A 27,698-nucleotide genomic window follows, 5' to 3' on the forward strand; every position below is an offset into this window, starting at 1 on the left:
TGATACCTCCCAGCTGGTGTGTGGGGAGCAGTGGTCTCAAACTCCAGCACCCAGTGAATACATGCCTCAATATAAACAGCAAAAGTTTGGCTATTCAGCCTGGCTCTCCGCTTGCTGCATTCTGGCTCTGCTTAGGAGCACAAATCGTGTACAGGATCACTTCCAAGATTTCTCCTCGACTGTTTAATCAAGGGAACAGGACAGAAAGGGAGAATAAAGAGAACAGCTCTAGCCGGGCTCTCTTTCACTGCTGCATTATTCCTGCTTTTCCCTATGCTGGCTTCATTGAAATCACCACTATTATCAAGTTAGTGTAAAACTGCAGTGAGTCTTTCCAAGGCCTTTTCCATACTTACATTTTTTCGAGTCTTACCAGGACAGTTAAAGCAATACAAGTCACTTGAGAAGAATTTAACTACAAAGGAACTGGGCGTCCTTACTGCCAAAGGAGAGCAGACTGGTGGGAGAATCTCTGGGAACAGCTTCAGCGCTTTCAATTCATAGCTTACCTTTTCACAAAACAATTGCCTGAGAATGGCCAACATTTTTATACAACCCAGCCTTTCCCAAGCTGTTTTGCCCAGGGGGATCTTCTCCTCCCAGATTAGCATAAGTGTCCTTGCTCAGCAGCACTGTGACTATACCACCTCTGGATCCCTAGATCTGGAAGGCTGTGGATTATGCTTTGTCTTCACCTTCCTCCAAAGGGAACAGCCACAGTATGGGGTACCCTGGAATAATTGCACCCAAGCTATGAGGAATTCAGTATACTTCCATCGAGTAAAGGATCCTGCAGATTAAAACAATACAGCTCTGCAATCAGAGAAACTGCTTGGATTATGGTGCATGTCTTGAATTGTGCTTTCATGTTCCTTTTGCTTTTTAAATCACTTTCTCTACAGTGCTTGCACTCAGAGCTCCAGTTTCCAGGTAACAGGGAGAACCAGACGCCCAAGTGCTGGGTGATTTAACCTTTTTTCTGAATACAGCTGGGAAGCAGTTTGAGCACTAACATATTATAACTCTTCAGTTAAACTCAGCTCTTTTGGAATGTAGATTAAATTGTGAGAGCGACATGCCACATTTACATGCAGTCACATGTAGTACAACTGTCATGGCTGCTGCAGGGGAGAACAAAAGTGCAATAAATGCACCTTTTGCTTTATGTTTACTGGGCTGTGTTTTCAGCAATGTGCACTGCTAAGTATCTAGTTGGTCCATGGGTCTTGTTGGGTAAGGTATTTATCCATTTTGCCTGGACATGTAAGAAAGGACTTTTTGCAGATCCCTTCCCCAAGCTCCAGCTTGCATTGGTTTAGATTTTAGAAACACATTACTGTTGAAAGAGGCTATCCAGGCAGTTGGACCAAAGGTCTTTAACACAGTCATTCCTACCTTTGGGTAGCACAGCTTGTTCTAGGGTTCTGTACATGAATGTGTCTGCAATGGCAGCTTCTCCAGGTGGGCACATACAGTCAGTGCACTCATCTGGGTCTGGAAATGTGTGGAGCAGATCAAACACAGCATCTACTTCAGACTGCCATGTTCCAAACTCTTTCAACTCTACTGTCTATATAGAGTAGGACCAAATGGGGCCCAAGATGCATAACTCATGGACTCTATGGACACTGATGGGAACTATCTGAATCTGAAGAGGAGTCGCACCTGGAACACTTGGACTTGGTTGTTGTTGTTGTTTGTTCTTTTCCTAACTTCTTTACAATGTTTTTAGACTTAGGGTAAGAGTCATCCAGAGTGTTTAACATTTTGCATTTCTCCATCTCCTCTTTGAGTACTGAAGTCTGTTCCCTCATATTCTCTCTCACTTGTCAGGTCAGGGAAACTTTTATTCCTGAATCTTTAGGTGACTGAAGTTTCTTACTAAAAAAAAAATATGCTTTGATGCTTTTTCAGCCTCAAGGTGAAAGCAACAATAAACTTACGGCCAGGGAAAATGATGCTTAAATAAAGCTCATTACTGCTTGAAACCCTCAGACTCCACATAGTGAAATTGTAACCATTCCTGTTCCTCAGAGTAAAACCAGACAGTGAATGTAAATTGCTAGAGCACTCTGTAAAGATGCTCATTGCTAATTTAGTGGACAGTCATATATACAAGTTCAAAATACCTCATAAGGAACTCAATGTGTGGGGTTATTGGATATGATTCTGTTTCATAAATACAAAAGAAGAAACATTTCAGAAGTCATTAATCACGCTAATGAGTAGAAATTTCCTATAGTGGGGAAAACTGATTTACTGGCTTTCAAATATTTCATTTGCAACTCCTTGAATTCACTTCTAATCAATCCGGGAAAACGATTCCTGAGTTCCAAGCAGGCTGCATTGACACTCTGGGTTTTTGACTGGGAAAAAATCCTCCTGGGCTGTCCCACAGCCCAAGGCCTGGGACTGATTCAAGAGTGTATATCTTTGGTAAAGTCCATCAAGCGATCCAAGCCCAGGCCCAGTGATCCTGAAAATTCTCAGTTCCAATCCCAGTGTGGGCTGGCTGGCAGAACTGCTCTGCAGAGGCCTCCCCAGCTACAGGACAGGCTGCCTGCCAGGGCTTGGCACCGCCAGAGATGGCACAGCCCTGCAGCTTGTCAGTGCCAACACCTCAGGGCTTCACAGGACTGTGGCAAATCCTAATTCCATAGTAATTCTCAGGCTGCCTTTTTGGCTTCCCAGGCTCCCTGCCCTGGAGCAGAGATGTACTGGGATGCCTCCCAGGGACTGTCACTCCAAGGGCAGTTTGCATGAGTGCTCTGCCAGGCTCAGAGAAAAGAGGAATTTTTGTCAGGCTCATTGCTAACCAGCAGACTGCTTCATGATTTGTCTTTATCTGGCTCAAAAAAAAGTATAGGAATTAATAGTTCACAAAAACTTTGAAAATGTTGGCTTTAGACTCAATCAGATGAAAGTCAAATTTTGAAAAGCAAAGTTCCTTCTCAGCTGGAACACTAGCTTTTCAACCAGCCTCAGTGAATGCTATGAATAATAATACCCTGACTCTTAATTTACAGTTGAAATCCAGAAGAACACAATGTCCATCTGCTTACATGATCCCCAAATTATTGACAACTACAAAAACATGATGTTTGTAACCACTTCACATATAGCCTGAAATGTATTAAACAATGACTTCATTTGAAGAGGTTTGTTAACATTATGAATATTATTATTGTGGGTCACAAGAGGCTTGGTCTTGTTCCAGTCTTGAAGTAATTACTTTTACACTGCAAAACTGGTTTATGAATTACAACATTAAATCAAAATGTACAGTAGTCACGTTACTTCTTGGGAGGTTTATTGTGTAGTTATTAGTCCGCAGACTAAATGGATTTTAACAATCTCATACTATTCATGAAACAATTTTGAATAAACTTTTGGTTTGTGAAAGAGCCCTTCCTCCTCCTAAATTCTTGTCAAATATTTAGATGGTAAATTTAGATAGGAGCCCATGCTTCTGTCTGTTGTTGATAAGCATTCTTCTTTCTAGTCTGAGCAACCAGATAATGTATCTGTGAGTGACTTGTTTCAAGTTAGTGGTTTAAAAACTTTTCTTATATAGCTGCAATTTCTGTAAAAGTCATATGTAATGAAAGAAAATTGTGTTTTTCTCCTTCTTCAGTTCTTGGAAGACATTTAAGGGAGAAGGGTAATTGCTAGTGAGAGCACAGCCCGGTTTTACTTTACAGTGAAGGTGAGTTGCAAGGAGATAAACAAGGAAGGAAATACATGGAGATCTACCCACTCTGAGGAACTAGAAAAATCTTCCAGTGAATTGTTATTTTCCCAGATGTGTATGATTTACAGAGATGAGACTTCACTGAGATTTTGGCTTGCATGCTTAAGTGTCCTAAGCTGTTTTGATACTCTTAACCTGGAAGTTACATCTCTTTCCCCCCCGCCCCTTTCCCCCCCCCACCTCCCCCAACCCCGGCATTCTTCCCCTTATTTTTATCTTGGTCTGTGTCAGCAAGGAAAAACAAACATTAAAAAAAAATTAGGCCTGAAACCTAGTCATTCATCTTCACATGGAACTGTGAATGGTTACATTTATTTAAACTGGAGCCTCTAAGGCGAGAAAAATATGACAGGATAACTGGTATTTTCTTTTGCAGCTTTAAAACCCAAATGAGTTCTAGTGACCCATGGGGTTAATGCTAATTTTTGTTGAAAATATATTTTATGCTATGTTTTAGGCTATGCTGTGTTTTTGACCTACAAGTTAGTGGTTTGTAGTTTTAAAGATATTCTAGTGAATTTTCACTGATGCTGAAAACAGAGACCATTGTGCATATGTAAGGGATACAGAGAAATTTAACCTTTTTTTAAACCAAAAGTATTTTAGATTAAATTTCTTTGCCATGCTGCTGATAACTCATAGTGCAGTAATATGCTGTAACACATGTAGGACATCACTGACCAAGAGTCAATTATACAGTATGCATATATATAGGGATTTATAAATTAAGTGTAGTGATTTATCCTGTGTGAGGTTCTGGTAGCACACCAGTGCTAACAAACTCCTGGATGTTTGCTAGCATCTTTCACATTATGGGAAAGGTTTTCCTTGGGATTGCTCCATGGGTTGTCCATTTCTTGTATCAAGCGCTTACCAGAACAGCTGGTTTTGGCCCCGGGCCATGTTGTCTTGATTCTCACCTTTCCCTGTGCCTACATTTGTTGCTGCTGCTGCTCTTTCCCGGCTGATGCCCCATCAGGCAGCAGCAGCTCTGGCTGACTGACCACAGGCAGAGGGCATGGAGAAGAGTCAAGGGTCCTCCTCTAGATATGTACTGATCACACTCTTAAGAAAAGCTGCTACTCCTGCCCCTCTGCACAGCACACTTTGCACCTTTAGGTTATAATCTGGAGTCTGGTTTGCCCTCGAGGGCTCCTCGGCGTTGGCTGTGCAGGAGTGTTCCGGGGTGTGCACAAGGTGCAGTTCCTCTTCCTTGCAGCACCTGCTGCAAGCACAGATAAGTGTTTGCAGTCAGGTTGCTTTGCACCAGCCCCCAGGAATAGGGCACTCACTTCTGCTTCACCAACTTGGGCAACTCCCTGAGAGCAGTAACAGGGTCACACTCTTCTCATGTATTAGGTCTCATATAAAGAGCTTTCAGACATCGAGGAAATTACAGTGATCAAGTCCTTTCCAAATAGGATTTCTTTCTGTCTAAGAAGATTTGCATGATTATTGTAAAGAAGCATCTCCAGGAGTGAGGTGGCACTTCATTCTTCATGGGCATTAAGTACAATTTCCCTAAGTTCTGTTACAAACTGGTGAGAAATTATCAACATATTTTGATAGGCAACAGATAAATAAAAGAAAAAAGTTCTGAACAAAATATTTTTGTAATGTATTATCCCTAAATTCCAATTCCTTAGTTTCTAGGTTTTGTTTATGGAACTTTATGCATTTCATATACTTGTCTGTCATCTTTTCTCTCTCTTCTTTTTGGGAAATAGACTTAAACCATTACTTGTAGTGACTGAATGAACATTTGGCCAGGATAAGAAAAGTGCTAATTCCCCAAGGAGGAAGTGTGCTGCTAGTATCACTCTTGGCTCTAGTTCAGCAGCCACAGAGGTGAGTCTTTTCCAGATGTGGAATTACCTCTGTATGGAAGCTGCATTCATGTACTATTGATTGGAAAGGTCAGGTGAAACAAGACCTTCATGCTTGCTTCAGGCTTTTTCACCTGAAGATATTGATTGTGTTTTCACCTGTATGGTAGCCCCTGCTTTTCTGTATGCAAAGAACCAAGGCACTGAGACTGTTAAGGACTTCTCTGAAAGTCAGGTGAGCTTTAATAGCTGGTCTCCCAGGTGGGCTTCTCCTCACTTAACTGCAGATGCCTGAAGGGCAGCCTCTGACCTGATTGTCATGGACTCCCTCTGAAGTAGCACTTCAACTTCTGTGTCCTACTTTAGATGTCTCCTTGGAGTGACATACATACACACCAGATGTGTGGGCTTCTTCCTGTGGAAGAGGGAAGCATAGAGTGGTAAGCTGAGATGGAGATTGTAGATGTTTTCATTCAGGTTAGACAAATCCTTTACTGCAGTAAGGACCATGCTGGCTGCCCTCCCAAAACAGGATGCATTTGGAAACTTTTTCCTGCCTCATCTGATGAGACATCAGACACCTTGAGTCACAAGCTCCAGGTGAAGCTCATGGCAGAGAAGTAGAGAAGTCTCTTTCCAGTTTCATAATTGTGTGCTGTCTGAAACTGTATAGCTATTTTCCTTTGTTTATTAACAGTTACTGTTGAGAAAGCACTCAGTTCCTACAGTAATATTGGAAAAACAAAACTTGGCTCCACTAATGATCAGGTAGGTAAGATTCCATTACCTACTCATTTCCCAGCTGCTGTGTTGTAAGCAACTAAATTTTAGCTGAAGCTGTTCATTCTTCTTTTCTGTTGTCAATGACAAATGATACACAGGAGAGGAGTGACAGATTTAATGAAATCTGTTTGCAGGTGTAAAGCCCACATTACAGCTCCTGAAAGCTGTGTAAGGAACAGCCACAATGGGAATCATGGAAAGCATGAATTGATTGAGTTGTCCTGGAATGAACATACAGGAAGCTAACTGTGATGCTTTGTATCCTCTCTTAAGAGAAACTGACCTGGAAGGTTTACACTTCCCAAAGTGAGCTGCATGCATTCCTTGGGCACACATTATCAGGTAAATAAAGGAGAAAGAAAATTTGGAAGGAACAGCTGGGAGGAATCATAAATGCATCATAAGTGAATAAGGATGGAATGTGAAAGGGTAAAATGTAATCAGAATGGCCAGAAAGATCTGTCTGTAAATCTTGGCTGCTAAGTGGCTGAAGAGAGGAACAGATGATTGCAGGCAACTGAGTAGTACAGCTCAGTGTGTTCCTCTTCACTGCAGACCAGGGTGGGCTCCAAACCCTGAGCAGTTTGAAATCAGAGACTCCTTGGCCACCATAAATACAGTGTAAGGGAGCTTTCTAATCACAGCCACAGTAGCTTGTGTTCAAAATCCAGAAATCTTTTGTTGAGATCTGGCCTTTGAAAACACCTTCTGTAGTCTCCAATTAGTTTTAAATTCTGATACGAGGTAGACACAGGAATCTTTTCTCCCTGTTTTTTATATTATGTGTACAGAATAAAACTGGATCTAGTAACCTGCATTTTTCTGGGTTGATACCTCCCAGTCTGTAAGTTTTTGCTCATAACTCTTCCTTGTCATCATAAAAAGTTCAACTGCAGTTTCCTTATCATGTATTCTTTATTTTTAATCTTAGCTGCACCAATGTAACAACCTGTTATTATTGCAAAGCACTTCCATGCATGCTCTTCATCTGCCCCCAGTATCCTACTCCCAACTAGACAGTCTCCAGATTTCTTTTGTGCCAGCTCTGGCACTCATCTCCTCCCTCAGAGGGCTGATTCAGTCTGCTAAATGGAAAGAAAGGTGTGTGCTTCATTTGCTGCATTGGTTTGTGAGAAGCACGGAGCCAGAGGGAGGCAGAGGGAAGGGAGGTGGTGGCAGTGTGTGGCTGGAAGAGGGGGATGAAGAGGGTTAATGGGAGGCAGACTCTCCTTTTCAGTGGCAATGATTTTCTAGGCCAAACAAGTTTGACCTGCAAAATTTCACCTTTAGTCCTTCCCCTCTCTGGCTTCTCCCTCTAGGGCATTCTTTACCTTCCTGTTTTTTTCCCCTTTCCCTGAATTACTCTGTTTTCTTTAAGTTTTGCATCTCTCCCTTTACTGGTTTGCTTCTCCTCTACCTTCTCTACCACTGGGATTTCTGCTCTCCTCCATACTATTCTTTTCACCTTGGGGTATTTATTAGAAAAAACACCCCTGTTTAATCCTTTTGCAATATTTTGCATTTCCTTTTGCATTGCATCTGTGGTTAGAAGAAGCTGGTGATGGTATAGAACTTGAGCACAGAAATCCTGCAAACCTCTTCCCATCTTGCTCATCTACTTTCTGTGGTCAAACCTGCAGAGCAGACAAACAAATATTGGGAATCAGAACATATGATATATGCAGAGTTTCCCAACTGAAAACATCTCCTTGAAATAAGAAGCAGAAATATAGAAGAGAAAATCAGGCATTCAGGGTTTTATTTTTTTACCCTTTTTTTTCCCTCCTACCTGCCTGGAGATTCTCATGATTTGAATTTTGTTATATAAGGTTTCTTTCTGTTGGGTGCTGCTTTCCAATAGATGCTCTGCAACTGCTCAAATATCTACCCTGCCTTGTTTTCCAGGAAGGGGAGTAGCACAGATTGTTCACCCGAGAGACAAAAATGGACTTTATTGGTAAATGCAGATACCGTGTTCTTTGTTCACGCCAAGTTAACTGTCCATGGGAACACTTAAAGATTATTTCCTCTGCAATAGGGACTAAGATCCATGGAAGATCCATATAACTGAAAGCTTGTTGAGTACAGTACATCAGCATCAGAGCACATAAAAACTTTGGCTCAACTGATTTATCTTTTCAGGATATATTTTGTGATATTGTACACATTTCTTTTTTATTTTTTTTCCTCAAAATACCTTCTCCTTTTTCCCTGAAGTACTGTGCTACCTCTGTTTTGAGATAATGCGATGGACTAGTGGCATTTGTCTAGATTGTAGGTTGGAAACTGATGAATTCCATTTATGTCATGCAGCACTAGGATAAGGCCACTTCCTCAGAGAACAGCTGAGAGTAATTGTGGGGGTTGCTGCCCTTACCAAGATTTGTACGGAGCATTTAAAAATTACTATAAGGGTGAAAAGGGGCTCAGGAAATCATGTAGCCTGGCCTAGGCTCTGCTTAGTCTATGCTTAGCTGAGGGAGGTTTATACATTTTTAAACACTTCCATTGATGGAATAATCTCCCCAGGCAAGTCACACAGAAGTCACTACTAATTATATAACACAGCAAAATGCAATTTTCCTTCAGAATGTGTTTGATCTTCTACAGTTTGTAAAGACACATTCATGAAAGAACAAATAGGCCATGACATAGCATTTTGTTTTGAAAAGTCTACGTGTTAAAGAATCACGAGCCAGTTCACTGAAAGTACGCACTGTAAAACCATGAACAGGAAAGTTATGTTTTATTTGTCTCTCTCTTCTTCACCTTTAGGTTCTCTCCTGCAGGACCAGGTTCCTCGCCCCCAGGTGCTGCCGGGGGCCGGTGGGCTTTGCCCAGGGCTGCGGGACGGCCCGGCTGGATCCGCGGCTGCCGGGCTCCGGGGCTCGGCACAGCGGGGCGGCTCCCCCGGCGGGCCCCGAGCCGGCGTCGTTGTCCGCCAGGGACGGCCGGAGCCGGGGACGGAGCCGCCCGTGCGGGGAGGGCTCGCAGGTGCGCCGGGCTGAGCGCCGCGGGGAGGCACCGCGCTGGGCGGGAGAAGCGAAACCGCCGCCCCTCCGGCGGCGCCGGGAGCCGCCTCCTGCCGCTGCCGCCCGGCTCTGCCGAGGGGCTGCCGGCTCCGCGGCGGGGTGGGGACAGCCGGGGGCGGGCTGCGGGCGGGAGTTACGAGGAGGGGCGCCGGGGGCCGTCGGCTGCCGGGCGGGAACCCAGCGCTGCGGCGGCCGGCAGGTCAGGGTCAGTGGCCAGCGCCGCCCGGGTGGAGGCAGCGGCGCCGCCGGCCGCCCGTTCGCGCCCATGGGGGACTCGGTGTTCAGCGAGAGGCCGGCGCTGCGCTACGCGGTGAGTGCCGGGGCGGGAGGGGGCTGCGCGGGCCGGGGCGCCCACGTGTGCCATGGGGTGGTGGGAGCGTCCGTCTGTCCGTCCGCACAGGCGCGGAGCCGCGGGTCAGGGGGAGGTGGCTGCAGTCCTGCCCCGGCGGGGACTTGATGCTCTCAGCCTGCAGGCACGGCGTTGAGCTGGAAGCTTTCCCCCGCTTTCCCACCTGGGAGTGTCGCGCTTTGCTGGAGATGACATAAAAATATATATTTTTTAATTAATAAAGGAGGGGGCGACGCGGCGCCGGCCGCGGGGCAGCCGGGCTGCAGCCGGCAGGAGCGGTGGCGGTGGCGGTGCCGCCTCTCCCCGGGGTAGCGGGGCGCTCCGGCTCACGGAGGCGCTCGGGGATCCCGGGAGCCCCGAGTCCGGCCCCGCCGCCCTGCTCTCGTCCGCGGGTTGGGGTGAGCCCGGCACCGGCAGGGCTCTCGGAGGCTGGTTCCGGCACCGCTCCCGCGGCGGTTCCGATAATAACACCAGACTTTATTTGATTTCCTTCACGAGAGCTGGTGCTGTTGAGAAGCCGCTGTACTTCCACCAGCCTTATTAGGAGCATTTTCTCGTTTGCTCCGGCAGGGAAAAAAAAAGAAAAAAAAAAATAAGCCGCGTAAAAACAACCAGCTGCCTCCTCTCCTGAAGTCATAAATAAACTCCAGCACGAGTTATTGCTTTTGCATGCAAGGGCTGGTGCCGCTCTCGTTTGCACCCATGTCAGTGATGAATACTTTTATTGCTGTTGTTAAAGTTGTGTGGGAATTGTCAGTCGGAGCAGGCTTGCTTCGCTGGTCCTGGGAGCACGGCTGCTGGATTGGCGGGATGGGTTGATGGATTTCTGATTGTATCAATTACGGGATACACTGCGATGTGCTTCTTTTTTTACTTGCTTCACTTTGATTCCTTCAGTATTGGACATGAAATTAAACTTCTTTTTATACACTCTTTTATTTTTAAAACCTTGTGTAAACAATTTGGAAGAGACTACTTGGGTTTTTTTGGGCAGCAGGGTTTAATGTCTGTCTCTATACATATTTTTGTACCCACTCAACTGTAGGTGTTAGTGCATTCAGCTTCTGTAGTAATATGAGAGTTTTTCGAGGTAATGGTAAGCTAAATTAGTTAATAGAAACAAATACCTTTGTAGTGGTAGTGATTTCATCAGGAATCTAGTGGTCATACACCAAACAAATTGGAACCACTTCTTTCAGCAGGGTAATGGTGCCATGAGTATTTCAATGTGTTGGTGACCACTGCTAGTCACGTCACATGCTAGCACCATGAAACTTTTATTACTTCCTGTGATTGTGCTTGTCAGTCTACCACTAACTACTAGCTGCAAACACATTATTATTTCTGTCAGTTGGGTATCAGTCCTGTTTTATGCCCAGAGCCAGCAGCAGGTAGTGCATTGAATTCAGGACAGCAGGCATGCAAGGGAAAAAGGATGGCCAGCCATATTGGATGACCATTACCCCTTTGACAAGACCCCTGGTCTTTGATTGCTGTATATCACAGCAAAAGGGAAATTGCATACCTAAGAATGAAACTTCAAAGTATTTTTTACTATTTTAGGATATATTTCAATGATGAAGTAGCAACACATAGTTATATCTTGGAGGTAAGTGACATAGTTGATATCACTGGCTTGCCTGGAGAATTGAGGTCTGGATACTGTGCATAATCCATGCGTAGGCTTAACATGGAGTCTGTGAAATACCTAGATGAGAAGAAAAGTGTGTTGACTTGATGATGAGCTAAGACTGTAGAGCTTTCTTGTTTTAAGACCTTAGTAATTACTGCTTAAATGTAGTGAAGTACCTTTCTCATTAAGTAGTTGCGTGGTGTAAATACAAATCAAGTTCTTGGATTGTTTTGATAACTGTGAAATAAAAATTATGCAGTGTTATAGCATTTAATAGCCATTAATTTATTGGCAGAAGAAATTATAGTGATTTCTGTGGTGAGCTTCTCTTTGGATTTTCAGGACTGATAATTAAAATTTCATGGTTTTCATAAAAGATGCACTGGCATCTTTGTTCCAAAGAGCAGTGTGCTTCTGAGGGCAGTCTCCCAGTCTTCCCCAGTTGTTTGCTTTGCTTCATGTCTCAGGCTGGACAGAGCATGGGAAACAGCATTTGTTCAGGTGATGCTGAACTGGGGAATATGCTCCTGGTGCTTCTCAGCTTGGAGGGTATTTGAGCCTCAGGACCAAGCTAGAGTCTGCTAAACTTGGAAAATTCGTGTTGTTTGGACATTCCATCCGCTGTACCAGCCCCTGAGCTCTGCAATGTGCTACAGCCAGTGCAACACAATAATGTAGCCATAAATCAACAGGGATGGCACTGTGATTCTGAGGCTTGCAAGCATAGCTTATGCAAACACAGACTTAATAGCTTAAGACTGTTATGTCAGTGGCTATGATCCCATCACCTATAGCACATTGGATCCTGTGTGTGTTAAGTGAGAGTGGAATGACTGATAATTATGTCACAGTTTGAGTTTGAACTCGGCATTGGTGTTGACTTACCTAAAGATTCCACCAGGCAAAGAGGTAATTTTAATATGCTGAAATATTGTTGTCAGTGAAAAGTAAATTAAAAGAAACCAGCCAGTTGAAAATGAATAAAAATTTATTATTAAAGGAGTAGGTGTAAGAAAAACAAACCAAAATGCAGACTGGGAGACAGTTATACTTGCATTAGATCACAGAAACCATTTTTTTCCCTCCTGATATCTTTTCATTAGTCCAAAGACTCTTTTCCCTTTCTTATATGTTTAGATGACATTTTTATGAAAACGTAGAGAAAGGTAAATAGTATCTCATTCTTGATGTATGTTGCCTGGCCAAACTGTACTCTTTAATTTTTAGACATTGGTTAGTTTACCTGTCCATTAATGATCTGGCTGAATTACTCTGAATTAAAAGCTCTTTTTGGTGTCATGGTGTTTGTAACTGATACTAAAATCTCCAAATGTTCCAGGAACAGTTTTCATATAGTTTCATTAAAAGGGATAGTCACCTTCCTGACTCAGGATTTCTTTTTGTTTATTGCTAAATTCTTTTTTTTTCCCCCTCCATTTTAGTAGCTTTATAGGGAGCTAAAAAGCTGCTTCATGTATTTTGGCTAAAACACCAGAGAGATCCATTGGTTACTTGAGATGTAGAGTTTTTTCCTGTGACAAAAAGACTCAAAACAGCCTCAGCTGTTGCCCAATCAACTGGTCCCTCAGTGGTTCAAAGCTGGAAACTTGGAGAATGATCTGGTTTGGATATAGCCATTTTAATCTTAGTGTAATATCTTTAATCTTGTTTTGTCTTGAAACATTTACCAGAAAGGATTTCCCTCAAGGGAAAGGACATTTTACCCTGATGAGGAAACTCTGACTGCCTTTCACCAGGGAATATGAGAAAATGGGGAGGAGCTGGGATTTGGAAGTGGCTGCCATGGCTTGAAGGATACCTTGGGGAATTCATCTAAGGAGAAAATATGAGACTTTCTTGGGGCCAAAAATTGAGTGTTCTGGCATCTAGAGTGGAAGGGATATGTGAGTCCTTGGACAACACAACTTTGAGTTGGTTTAAGCTTCTGAATCTATTGGTGATAATGAGGTCACCTCAAATTCAGACATTGGAGAGTATTTTGAGAAAAGAAGGAGTTTTTCCCAGCCTCCAGCAGTGTTTGGGGCATTGTATTGTGTGTTTGCTCAGCCTGTGCCCAGCTGACCCTTGCTGGGCTGATAGGCAGGCTTGCTGCTCCCTCTTTAGTGTCTTAAATCCATGAGTCTGCATGGAAGGATGGAGAAAACAGAAGAAACAGTTTTCACTGGAAACTATGACACTAGGAAACCTCCTGCTTTCTGGAGCACAGAGGGAGTAAAAAGAGGATAACAGACATTTTCCTCCAATATTCCAGTTGTAGTAATGATAACTGTACTTCATAAGAATTAGATATTAGAATAATTCAAGGTGGAATAGCAAGATTGGTGGTGATGCTGTAAACTGGGATGGTAAAAATCTCCTTGTGAGGAGGACCCAAGCACTGCCATCCTCCTGTGGGCTTGCTTGTGTTTTGCAAGAATCCTCTTTTAAAGACAGTTCCTTGTGTTTCTGATTTCAGGACACATTGCCTTATGATTTGAACCTTCAGGCACTCATGGATTTTAACAACAAACTTACATGCCACAAGCAGACCACATTTGTTACCATAATTGTAGGAAATCCTACAAGTAATTTATCTGACTGGACTAATAAGTGTGCTGTCTTCACCTAGACCATTTGACTGGTTTCTCTCTCTTCCCAACAGTCTTGCCAGCAAGAAACAGCATAGGACCAGGCTGGGCCAGTGTGTATCCAGATCAATCATAGTGTATCTTTGTGCTTAGGTTTGGTGAGGTTGAGGACAGGCTGTGGGCTGGAGAGTAAGCTCCTGTCCATCAAAAAATCTTAAACATCTCTACTTCACAAAAGGTAGCTGCTTATTTTCTCCTATCCTGAGTAGTCACAAGCAGAGTTAACTTGTTCAGGAAGTTTAATTGCTCTGTAGGTGTTGTTTTCAAATTAGGAAATTTTGAAGAAAACTATCAAATTAACAAAATAAGAAAGCTACACAAGAGGCAATTAGCAGTAGAGGAATTGTTAAATGTCAGATTTCTGGCATCTGATTCTTGGATTGTATTTGTCAAGGACTTACCTCACCTTATGCATGTTGGATTTTTTGGAAGGAGGAATATGATTTCTGAGGCAGGTTGAGCCCAGTGCTTCATTCTTCATTTGGGTGAAATTCCCAGTGACAGTGGTGACTCATGCTTGCACTTCTGCAATGCTTGAAAGTACTTTTATTGCTAATCTCTAAAGAGCATGTATAAATATAGGAAGTGAGCTCTCTTTGTCACTCAGTATGAACACCAAGACCAAGCTTTGATTGGGATTGATGGAATTTGAAGTGAGTCCAGCTGTTTTTTATCTGCTATGCAAAGTGGCCGTGAGTTAGCACCAAAGAGCTGGAATCCAGGAAGCGAGGGGCTTGTGTGTGTCGCAGGATTTTAAAAAGTTACAGGAAGTAGATTTCCATTCTGATCAGATTCTGGTTTTTTATAGCTCTTGAACACCTCATGTATTCTGGGAGCTCTTCACTGACATGTGGATATCACTGTTCTTCCTCTCATGTGCAGGAGAAAGATGGGGGCAGATGCAGGTGGAGTTGGTCAGGACTTGCTAGGTTAGGTGCAGAGTCACACTCTGGTTTATTAGTCTGCTCCCAGACACTGTACAGAAATATAAGTGGCCTAAAGTACAGAGAAAGTGGCCACCCTGTGTATAGACAGCAGGAGGTAAAGCTTCCCTTTATTCAGTATCTCTGACCCTGCAGAGCAATTACAGTTCTTGTCATAGTACTTGCAAAGAGGCTGTTTAATAAAACTCCCATGTGAGTGGATCTTCAGGGTTTCCCTGCAGAGGGGCCTACAATCATTAAGCTCAGATGTGGTGCTGTGCTTCCCCCAGGAAGGTTTATGCTGATACAGCTTCTCCAGGAGAATTGAATCAACCAGCACCAGTCCTCTGCAAAGTTTTGGGCTCAGGTCTGCCTGAGCAGCAAGGTCATGCTTGGCTAAAATCAGCACCTGTGCCAGGAATGAAGGTTAGCCATGTAGATGAAGTGCAAGATGAGGATTTCAGTCTCTGTTATGTCCTTTTTGGTGACTTTAGAGCAAGGCTGTTCTCTGGTCCTTTTTCAATTTCTTTCTTCCCTTGTGGAAATACTTCTCTTCCTAAAGAACCTGTGTGTGGAAGCATGCTAGCCTTAGTGATTGTTCAGGTATGATGGTGGTGTGAATACAGAACTACCCTGAAGTAAAAATGTTGAACTCCACCTAGTCAATATTCCCCACAAAAGCTGATTGTTTGTATTCCAGTTCTGTTTTCCAGAAGCTTTTTGAAATTTGCTGATGTGTCTTCACACTTCTTTCAGCCTGAAGAGTGAAGTAAATGGAAGATGATTGAGGTCACAGATATATTTAGGTCGTTGGTTCTACTTGTATTTATCTTCAGTTGCAAATTGGTTACCTTTTATGCACAAATGTCTGTGTAGAACTGTGAGGAAGGAAATTTACTTACTCAGGAGATGTGTTTCTGTAGAGTTATAGGTAGTAAAGTAGTTCTGCTGGCTACAGCTCTTCAAAATTTCATATATATTTAGAATTTAAATCTCAAATGAGAATGACACCTAAGGAATACTCTGGTTTACATGTCATCATGTAAGCAGGAATTTTTGAACTTCTTTCATTTGTCTGCTAAGGACATCTGTTATTCACCCACTAGTATTTCTGGGCAAGGTGTGTTTGCTGCTCTTGTTCTAATGGAGTACCTCTACCTGCAGCAGAAATACAGCTGAACTCTTAGTGACTTGGAAAAGATGTACTCAGAGTTCAAATTCCACACTATTGCTGCCTCTCTATGACATTTGAGAATATAGAAAGACATTTCACTTTATGGAGTGAAATGGCTTTTACTTGTCTAGGGAATAAAGGAGGTCTGCATGCATTGTACTGCTTACAAAAAGAATCTGACAGCCTTTCTGTAGCATGCCTTGGCTGACAAGTCCACATGGTTCACATTAAGTTTCTCTAAAGGGGTGTCAAACCTTAGTGCTCCCTTGGGAGATACCTGGATCTTATCAGGCATGGCTGACTCAAAAAGAAAAGTAAGTAATGCTTTTTCTTTCTAATGCTTACTATCTAAGTGTTATTGATACCTCACATTTAAAAGGATTTTCTGAATATATTCTCTACTAAATCAAAAAATGTTATGATATGCTGATGGAAAATTGAATATTACAGCAGTACTTAAATAGACTGTATTTAGTGTTCAGTTGCTAAGGGCAACCTAAGTAAAGTTTGGGTTTTTCAGGCTGTGGTGCCCTCAGGTATGCAGGAAGAGTAAGTGCTGATCTTAACTGCCTGCTGTTATTTCATACTTGGATGCTTTACATTTTTGAAACAGGTGATTGAAGCTGTGGAAATTATACTGGGGGCTGTTAATATTAAATCATACAATTGAATTGTTCACTTCTAAATAATGCCTCATACTTATGTGCATTAGTTTATATGAATCTGATTATCAGTCACTTTTGCTGGCACTGCCATGAAGATAGATGATCCTGTGATTTTATAACTACTACAGTTCTATGTAATTATAGTAGATTAGAGCCAGTCTTCACTGTTTCTGTTTACTGTAGATGATCAATTGCTTTGAAATCAAGCATCTTGTATAACTAAGTATACCTGTAGCACCCAGACTTTGGCCTGTCTAATCTCCTGAAACTTGCTGTAGTCTTCTTTTGATGTTGATAAAGGTATAATTCTTGCAAAGTTTTAAATATTTACAAAGTCAGTTGTGTGGTTTGGCATGTCAGGTTTGATGCAGAGACCCAAGTTAAATGGTGTTTAATGATGAGTATTTTTTCCCTTTTTCCTGTTAGTTTGTAAAAGGTCCTGTTACACTCATCTGTATGTGACTTGGCATATGGATCCAGCATCTTTGCAGGATGAAATTCTCATTTGTGTGATTACTGTATTTTTTCCAGTCTGGTCCTATTAATAAAGATCCTGAGGCTTGCAAAGCACTTTGTTCTTTTCCACAAGCTGTGGAAAAGAATCTGAAGATCATTGTTTGATTAAACTCGCTTAAAAACTTGCAAATGTATTTTTGCTTTCCAGGTGGGGTTTTGAATGAGCACAGTATGTAGAGCTATCTCTACATACCAAAAAAAAAGGCAAAAAAGCAAACCCATAAACAAATTGTGCAGGAAGAAAACCATAGGTACTTGCAGCCTAGTCCTGTTCTTGCTGAAATATGTCCCAGCTCATGGAACAGATGTGGAGTCCAACTTTGTGCAGAGGCCACACCCTCCATTTCCCTTGGCAGATTGTCTCACATTCCAGCGACCCTCTGGATAAAACCATCCTTTAACTGGTGCTCTGGCCTTAAATGTTTATTTTTTTCTTTTGTGGTAAATGGTTCTTGTTCTGTATCACTGCAGGCTGTCATTAATATTTGCATACTGTTATTATATATCCCTTTAAATGTCAGATTTTGTAGCTGCACATATTGAATGTTGGAAATATTCCCAATTTCTATGAAAGTTATCTCAAATAAAAAAGAGTGATTCATTTTACTGCAGAGTATGGCACTGAGGAACTTGTGGTAGAATGTCAGAGGGGTTTTCTTGTTTGCAAGCAGAGATCTCTATGTGTAATTGAGGAACCCCCTGATTAGCTGGTTGCTTCCTCTCCCAGATGTGTGTTTCTGTGGTCTCCTTCATGAATGCTTTTGTTGTCAAGTTCACAGCCTGTTCTATCCTCTGAGCACATCTGGGCAAATGGTAGGAACAGGTGGCAGGAGGGGAAGTACATGGCTTGGCCTTTAACTGGAGGTTGCATGTCTTTCAGAGTTGTAGCTGCTGAATCTCTTACTTCTTGTGGTGTCTGCAGCGTCTTGCACAAGTAGAGGCAGCAGCAATGACCAGGGAGTTTGGTTTCAACCCATGAGAAGCACATGTGAGCCTCAGGGGCTGCCCCTGCAGTGAGGGATGCAACATGTTCATGTCTTGAGCCCAGGTTCATATCTCAGTGGTGGGTTTGGTGGGTTTTCACTGGAGAGATGCACCAGGTGCATCTCTGGGTGACAGGCAGCACATTCCAACACCTCTGTTTAGCTCAGGAGCAGGGCAGCTGCTGAGCCCTGTCCTTGTGACCTCAAGAGCTGAATTACCTGAGCTGCCTGCCAGCTGTGACACAGACTGTGAGCAGCTGAGAATTGCACCACTCACTTCCAGTTGTACGTGATGGACACGAGCTGAAGTTTTCCAGGAGTGAAAACTGCAATGTCACACAAGTGCATGAGTCAGTCCGGCTCTCAGCATGACCTGGTAGTTTTGGATTTAAAGCCACTGGGATTTCCAGAGGCAGTTTGCAGTCCTTCTTCAGCAGAAAGTGAACTCCTGCTCAGTTGTAGTTCAGAACACACAGTTTTGTCTCTTGGGCAAGGGTCTTGCTGGTGCATCATTCTGAGCTGCTTTGTTTCCTTGTGGTGAGTGAGCCTGCAGTTGGACACTGTGGCTGGAAGAAATGAGGTTGCTAGTGATGAGCTTTGCTCTCAGAGTTACTGAGGCCTGAATTTATATAAATACTATAAATACTTTTTTTAAATATTTTTAATTTTTTATTTATTTATTTTTGCATGTCTTACCCTGAAATGTATTCACAAGGTCTGATTTAGATTGATGTAAATCTGAAATTCAGTCTAAGGCCATAGGAAGTGGAATAATTAAATGCAAATTTTTGAGCTTTATTACCCTTCACCTGTCTTCTTCCAGAATGTATCTGCATTTTAGTCAAGGTTTTCCATGCATGAATGCACAGCCCATGTGAAGCAATGTTGAATTCCTAAATTTTAGGAATTTACTATGATAAAATGTTGCAAGAGGACAGAATTAACCTCTGTCAGAAATACAGAGGAGAAAAAGGGTAAAACCAGCAAACTGTGCAGTCCTCTGCACAGTAATGTACATTGTACATTACTCTGTCAAATGTTTTTGTTACTTTATTGTAACAAAAAGAGTTGTTTATGTTTATTTACAGAAGAGATGCTCTTGTCCTTTTTGGATGCTGATCAGTTGATGATTTCACTTCTGGCTAACTATATTTTTTTGAGGAGGCATTCTTCCTGCTATGAGGTCTGAAATGAACAATGGTCATCTCACTACAGGTGATTCATGGCTTTGGAAGTGGTCTTTGCAAGTCTTTATTTTCTGATAGCACTGTAGTCTTGAAAGCATTCCTTTCTATGAGAAATTTGTGAGTCTCCAGCTACTGAGTCTTTCTGCACAATTTTGGATAGTTTATTGTGAGTGATGCTGAATTATGTATTTTACTTCCAGGGAGTATACACAATGGCTGGAGAGTATTTAAATCCTTCAGTACTAGAACAGCATTTCTGGCCATGAGTTAAAATTGCCATTATGCCTATTGGTCTCTAAATTAGGCTGAACTCGAGTCAAGACTGTGGCCCTTGCTACAGGGCTATGACTTTAACTTTGTCAATTCTGTGTGTCACATCAGTTTGTATCATTTTTCCTTTCTGCATTTCCATCATCCATGTACAGTCATCCCATTATGTATTTTTGTTGGTGCAGGCTTTCTCAAACCCAGGTAAGCATGAACTATTTTTGTGCCCTTAAATATGTCATAGGTGCCTTTAGTCATCTTCTGTGAAGTGATGGGAAAGAATTACTTGGCTGATTGTCAAATTTATTGTCTTTCAGCAACTTTGAGGTCTGTACAGCTGAATTTGAAAAGATACCTTTACTAGGAGCTGGCCCTGTTCATCTGGCCAGCTTTTTTTCTTTCTTGTATGGCATTGCCAGATAATACCCAGTAATTGTTGCTGTGCAGCAAAACGATTCTTTGCTGTTGCAACTCCTTTTCTCTCAGCAAGATTGAAAAAGGTGAAGGGGACGGTGTTTCTGCCCTACCTTAAATAAAGAGTAACTAAAATGTACACAGGGAGGAAATCTGATTAGTAACAAGCTGCTGTTGTTTTCTCTCTCTCTCTCTTGAGCATAACATCAAAGTGTTTGACAAGAAATATTATTGCCAGGAAGTCCTTACAATTATTATCTATGCTTGCAAATAGAGTGTCTGTTCCTTCAGCTAGCATGCAATATTAATCAGAGTTTACTTATATCTTACTGTATTTTGTACTAGTTGTTTAAATCATTTGCTCTTTATGTAGAATTCATGCCTGAAATTCCAGCTGAAGAAGTATTATTGAATTCCTTTCCTTTACTATCATGTTTCTGATGATGTTTTTTTATCTATTGCTTATTTTAAAGCTCTCTTAAATTCTTTCTCTTGCAGGAAAGTGAGAAAATAAACCATCATGAAATACAGATGCTCTGTAGATTATGCACAACAATTTTTAATAAAAATGCTGTGCAGAGCACATTTATCAGCCTAACTCATTCTGTATGATTTCTGTTGGAATATTTACACTTCTTGATCAACTTTCCATATACCATATAATACCCTACATTAGCTGTTAATAACTATTAATTTAAATGTGTGAGGCTTTGCAGATTAGTGTCCCTTTCACCAAAAGTCACAGGAAATAACAAAGTTTTTCACTTCTTCCAAGTTACGTATGTAATTTGGTAATACACATTCTCCCAATTTAGAGTTGTTAGAGCTCAGATCTTCATGCTGTTGCCATTTGTTAATTATATTTCCTTGAATTTTGCAAGGTGAGGCTTTGGTTTGAAATCTTCAAACTCAGATAAAGACCTTCAGCTGCAAAGGTTGATGTTAAAATGACTGCTTTAGTTTTTCTCCTTGTCTTGTACAGATTGTCATAGTCCTGTGTGTTTGAGACACCTTTAGGTTTGCTCTCTTGTCTAACACTGCCTCTCTCCTAAGGGTGCAAGGCCAGGCTAAGTCAAGGTTTCATTTTACATGGACAAATGTTTTCTTTACAGTATATATTACCGAAGTTTTCTGAAACAGTGCAGCTCTGCTCCCGAGGTCTGGTGTAAAAAAAACTTCCAAACGGAGAGCAGATTTCAGTCATTGCTTCTGAAAATCCCAGCAGTCATATGGCTGCTTGACAAGGGGTGAGGATGGTTTCAGTGTTTATGAAGCCAGATTTATAAACTGACAAGAGCAGAGTTTGTACATAGCTTGTTCTGTAAAGTGCTTAATGCATTTTGGTGCATTTAGAAGCAATAATGTGTAATAGAGTGTGTACGTATTTCCTTGGTTTTCACAAATAACCTTGTTATGTTCTTGGTGATTCATCTTGCTGTTTTCTCCCATGAAGCTTTTTTTTCCCACTAATGGTAGTACTACTCAGTTTTCTGTGAACTCAGTAGAATTTCTATTTATCTATTAAGAATGCAAAATCAAGGGGAAAAAGGGGAGGTCACATTTATTCTGGGATGAGTTACCATGAGGAATTAATGTCTTGTTATTTTGCCTAAACTGGCCTCTAGCTATCTTTGTGGATCCCTTTTAAAGCAAGCTTGAATGCAGCTTTAGCAGGGTGATTGGAGCAAGGCAACAATAAATACTCTGACTCATAACAGTGTGTATTTAGGTATTTAGACATAGATTTAACTCTAAGTGCAATTTCTCAATCTGGCTCCAAATAAGCAGACAAAGAAACAGACATTTTGATTCCATTCATCAGGCAAATGAGGTTGCTTTTATGTGAGCTTTCTTCAAATCTCCTCAAGGCTTCCCTGCTTGAAGCAGAAGTGGGTAAATGAATGGCTCTGGATTCCCTGGCACCATTATAATTGTCTTATGATGCAAATTCATTGCATTTGGGAGTCCTTTATGTCCATGTTAAGCCACATGCAGTTCAGATGGCCCCAGCCTCTACCAGTGGCACTTTGAGCCTCAGTGATGGTTATAAATAAGCAAATATAGTGAAGACTGAGATCAGGACTATCCTGACCTGCTCAGAGCTACAGGAGTGTTCACATTTGTTTCAAACAAGAGAAGTAATGTGGTGTTTGGGTGGGCATTGTAGATACAGTCCTGCTGATGGTGTGGCTGGATTTCTTCCTGAGCTCCATTCCTGCTGGCAGGATCACTGCCCCTTTGGCCAGTGTACACCAGTGTTTGGTGCCACCTCTGTCTGAGTAACACTTTAAAATAATTCCTTGTATAGAAACTGTGTTGACACTCAAGAAAGGGCTGAAAAAATACTTCTGTCCTCTGGTGTTCCATGAATCCTGAGTCTTGTCAACTACTTACCAATGTCTTGGTTTTCATTAGTCTTATGGGTTGATAGCTCTCCCAGACTTCAGCTGCAGATTTGTTTGCTCACTGGGGCATCAGCATCACTCAAGAGCAGCACTTGAGGCTGAATTACACATTCTCATAAGCAGCCCTGCTGACATACCCACGTAAATGAAGGCCAAACCATCATGTTAGCAAGGAGCAATGCTCAAAAGATGTTTCTTTGGGGAAAGATAGATCTTTGTAATCACAAGCTTGTCTGCTTTCTATATGAATGTGTATTACAATGTATTAGTTGCGTGTGTTTTTTACACTGTTCTTGTATTTTCTGTTGGAAGTATTCACTTCAGATTATCCATAAGATTACCCAATCTCCACATCACAGTTGGTTTCTAACAAAAGTCATTGGTATCAATGGCCACCACATTGGAGGAGAGAGCAAGGCTTGCTGCTTGGCCTCCTGAGGTTGCAACAAAGCTTCTTCACACTTGCTGGAAGATGCTTAAGTTACCTTGCCAAAACTAAGTTCAGCTATCCATTTAAAAATGTTTCCTTTATGAGAACAGTCATTTCTTGTATCTTGTAAAACAGAGAGCGGCGTGCCATGTTCTGATGCAAGCTTAGATTTGCTGTTCTAATCCCCAGTTGTGAGTATGGACTGTTGTGGCATTTTCAGTGTTAGTATTACTGAAACCTCACCTGTGAGTTTGGTATAATTATTTCTCAGAATTCCTTTTCCTTAAACATCTTCTCTTTCCAGTGTTAACTTTCATCAAATAAAAAGAAAGAAGAAAAAGTTGCGGTTTTGACAGCAGCAGAAGTAATTGCATTAGTTACAGAAATGAACACTATACCAACTTGGAGAAAAAGATAAGGGCCAGGTATGTGTATTAGTAAAACAGAGGTGAACTTGCAGAAATTACACTGCTGCACTTTTACTTGTAGCTGTGCTTGCAGGAGGGTGCCTCTTCTACAGCACATAGGCTGGATCTGAGGCATAAATATAATCCATCCAGAAGTTCCTGGGGTCCTTTATTAGTTTTCACAGCCTGCTTTCTGATGCCTTTTTTTGATGCTCCTCTGTGATTTCTCTACTTTGGGATCAAAAGTGTGTCTGCCATTTAGTCTTATTCTGGGGCGAAGGTGTGTGACAATCCTGTCTCTTAGTCATGGATTTCTTATACTTGTGTCAGGACTGTTTGGTAGTCTCCCTGCTCACCTGCACTTTCCATAGGTTTACATGTATGCAATCTTAAATGTATTTGAATTGCTTCCCAAATGACCTCTGAAACCTATACTTCTAGTCTTAGTAAATCTCTATAGGTTTGTGCATCAAGGAAAACAGGAGAAGAAAAAGACAAAGAAATAGCAGCTTCTGTGGAGCTCTCTTAAACATGTACATGCCCCCCATTGCTTTGGTACACATCTTTCTCCCATTTGTAGTAGGTTTAGATTGTTTTTATATTGTCCACTTTACTCTGTTTCCTGGAGACTCATGCAATTTAGCACTGCAGAGGGACTGGAGGAAATTATCTCTAGGCTGACTCTATTAATTATTGTTCTCCTGAGAGTCTGCTTCTTCTTCAAAGAGAATAGCAATAGCAAAGAGATAAAAAGCACTCTGGAAACATGCTAGTGCAATTATTACTTACACCTCTGGCAAATCAGGGGACTGATCCTTTTCCTGAAAGTTTCAAAGAAGCATATTTGTTTGGCTTTATTGTTACTTTTTATAAGAAGTCTTTGAGCCTGTAACTCTTCATAATTGTTTAAGATTGGAAAGTGATTTCTTGGGAAGGAAAATACTTGAAAAGTTAGCAGAATTCACCTGGCCAATATCTCAGAATGTAAGACATGGGACCCCTCCTGAGCTGTGGATCCCTGCCCCTTGCTGGTGCACACAGCTACGTGTACCCTCTTAGATAAACACAGCAGGGTCTGTGTCTCAGAATTTGGGTGGCTTTTTCAGTTCACTGCTTCAGCTAAAGGGCTCTTCCAGAGCCCTGTGACCAACTTTTCATATTGACTTAAATTTATTCTTGGGGCAACATGAATATATGAGCTTTTAGCTGAAACTGCACTTTTGCTGGCCTGTTAGTTATCCAAGCTTTCCTTCCTTCATTTTGTTTTGCCTGCAGAAAGGATGCTGGCTCTGCTGTGAGGGGCCCCCTTATTCTGTGTCTCTGCCTAGAAACTGTCCTCTGTGTTTGTTGCCTTCTTCAGGGGTGGACTTCGCACACAGTGTGAGAGCAGAGTGACAGGAGCTCATTTCATAGCCTGAAGTCAAAGGGAAAATGTCCTCTGTCATGATCCCTTCCTCACCCCAACTATAAATGGAGCCCAAGCTTAGCAGCTGACATCAATGCCGAGTGCTCTTCATTTAGATGAATACTGCTCTTGGCAACCTTTTCAGCTAATGGCTTTACTTTTTTCTTTTTATTTCCCATCTTTTAAATTGTTGCCTTAATCAATTTATTCTGCTCTTCCTTAGTTAGAATGAATCATCCTCTCAGAGACTGAGATCTGCTGCCTCTGCAGGTGGAGGAGGAGAGGGAACCCAAGGACCTACCTCATCTTCCTCATTCTGCTGGAGTTTCTCTTTAAATGTCTCTGTTAATGGTGCTTGGTTTTGGGCACAGAAGAGGGAGAGGTGCAGTTGGGAGACAGCAAACTGAAGATAATGGGGGACAAAAAGGAGGAGAAATTGCAAAGTACTGATAGGAGAGAGATAAGGCATGGACGAGGTGACCCTGCTGCTGTTGTATCTGGCAGCCAGCCCACAGCCCAAGCACTGATCCCTTGCAGCTGCTGCAGCCCCCAGGCTTCTCTCAGTCTCTGTGCCTTGGCCCAGGGGCTGTAAAAACTCCTGGCACTTGTAGTAGCAGCTGTGGAGGAAGCTCCTAGGTGTGTCCCTGCCACATTGAACCACAGTAGGTGAAGCAAATGTTCATTACCGTGGGCAAACCCTCTGCTCATATGAACAGGGTTCCTTTTGTTTGCACCACTGCTCCTGGGATGGTAACTCCTTTTTGTATGGATAGCTTAATTTGGAGGAAAACTTCAACTTTTGCATTTCACTATCAGTGATTATGGATACATCATCAATGGGAAAGGCACATGTCTGCCTGGAATGTAGATGTTTGACAGAGATGACCTCACCAGCTTAAATAACGTGAACATTTTCAATCTTCTTCTTAACTCATTTCAGTGGTGCTCTTCTTTCTGTTTTGCTAAACCTCTGAAAACAGAAAACATACGACTAAGAAGTCAGAACAGTACATATGCTTTAAAGAGAATCTTGTGAACCTATTTCTTTTTGAAATTAAATATATTTTTTAAAAATTCATATTGGCTTTTTTCCTCTCTTGCATGGCTACTCTTAGGATTTAGGATCATTATCTTGTGCTAATCAGTGGCCCTTTGTGCAGGCTTGCCAGGGATATATTGCATTTCTGGGGGAAATGTAATTCATACTTGCAAAATTTTATGGATGACATTACATTAAGTAAAGGTGTTTTTTGTTTGCTGTGAATCTGAATGGGTAAAGGATGAACAGATCTACATATGCCTCATTGTTTCAAGTGTAAGTGTGCCAGCTCTCTCCTACATAATTTTCCCCCAGGGCTGTAAAGTTTTAGTAGCACTTAGCAAAATGTTAAAAGGAAATGTATGCCAGTATGATTTTAAGGACAGCATAAGGCATTTGGAAGTGGTGACTCATGCAAAGTGTTAATAAATACAACTGCACTCAAGTACTTAAAGCTGCCTTTGATACACTACTAAGGTGAGAGGTTCTTCTGAAATGCCAAATTAAGAATAAATTTGCTTCAAACTTGTCTGTCTGTAATATGTCTAATAATGTTAAAAATATTTTGTTAGGTCAGACTGGCTGATTGTCTCGCATTTTTTGATAGAAGGGATCCACAAAGTTAAGAAGTTTTAAAAACCATGGCAAAGTTTCTGAATTTTTAAATTTTTCTGTCATTTGGATTATTTCAAAAATGGATTCTGGGTGAATTTTTTATGAAATAGGCAGCCCTGTTAGTTGTGCTTCCCAGCCTGTTCACCCAGTGGCAGAATGGCCTGGGGGTGGTGAGGAGGTCATCCCAGCTGCTGGGTGATGGGATGGACAAGTGCACAGGTCCCTGCTCCTTGTCCTGCTCTACCTTATCTGGGCAGGTGTGAGATGTGAGGTGCAGTGAGGGGGTGTTAGGGGTCTGCTCTAGATGCCAAGTTCAGCTTTTGTGTAGAAGTCAGCATTGCTAGAGAAGGAAATCCATATCTATGGGAAACTTTTAGTCCTTGGAGAAGATGCTATTAATAATGATAGGAAGGATATTTCTGGATATAGTAGTCAACATATTTCTTCTCCTAATAGTTACTGAATGAAAAGATCACTCCATTTCAGGCTTGGCTTTGGTATGTAGGAATGACCTTATGGAAGAGCTGACTATGAAAACAATTCTGGAACAAATGCTGACAACTTAACCGATTTCAGATGGAATTTGAACAAAACACAGGGAATAAAGTTGAGGGAATTAATTAACCAAACAGAAGAGACCAGGGGACAGTTAATTTTTTTTTTTTTCTCCAGAAAACAAAGTCCCCAGGCTTTCAGAATCATACATAAAGCATTCTATTGGAAGTGCAAATGGACAATTAACTGCCTCAGAATAAAGGATAAGCAGAGATCCTGCAAACAAAGAGGGCTAAAGGCTTCTGTGCAAATTGTAAAAGGTCAAGCTGAGTTCTTTGCAGAGGAAGCTGATGCAAATAAAAGAGGTCCTTCAGACAGAATCAGGGTCTGAGATGAAGCCATGATGCATTGAATAAGCAGTATACCTTAAAAATAATACAGAAATTATCTCAAAAAGAGGTATTTTCTATGTCACTGTCAATACAGTGGTAATGTTGGAGGTGCTGTACTAAAGCCAAGGTTATTTGTGTAAATGAGAGCCTGAAAAATAGAATCTCTGTTTTAAGAATAAAACCCAAGTGTCTGATCTTCCTGGATCCTGGGAACCATATGATGTCCATCCCTAGATGACAGTAATAATGGCACAAGGTTATCTCCCTAGCTGTATTCATTGTTGTAGAATATGTTACTTTCTCTATGAAGTTTGTGTTGGCTGTGTCATTAGACATCAGCTCAAAAAACTGTATGGGTT

The 27,698-nt window shown here is 41.8% G+C and overlaps 1 protein-coding gene across 2 annotated transcripts in view; it reads left to right on the forward strand.

Moving 5' to 3' along the window:
- The window catches only part of ARHGAP6 (Rho GTPase activating protein 6), a 317,200-nt gene that overhangs the window by 148,217 nt on the left and 141,285 nt on the right, over positions 1-27,698 (forward strand). The window contains exon 1 of one of the 2 annotated variants that reach the window (XM_036381644.2): positions 9,570-9,702. The exons of the other annotated variant lie outside the window; for it this stretch is intronic. Coding sequence (XP_036237537.1) covers positions 9,658-9,702 — 45 coding nt within the window. The 5' untranslated portion in view covers positions 9,570-9,657. Of the gene's footprint in view, positions 1-9,569; positions 9,703-27,698 lie in introns of those variants that run through there. 2 annotated transcript variants of the gene reach the window in all.

The sequence above is a fragment of the Molothrus ater genome, chromosome 2 (assembly GCF_012460135.2).
Source record: "Molothrus ater isolate BHLD 08-10-18 breed brown headed cowbird chromosome 2, BPBGC_Mater_1.1, whole genome shotgun sequence".
In the NCBI taxonomy this organism is placed as follows: Eukaryota; Metazoa; Chordata; class Aves; order Passeriformes; family Icteridae; genus Molothrus; species Molothrus ater.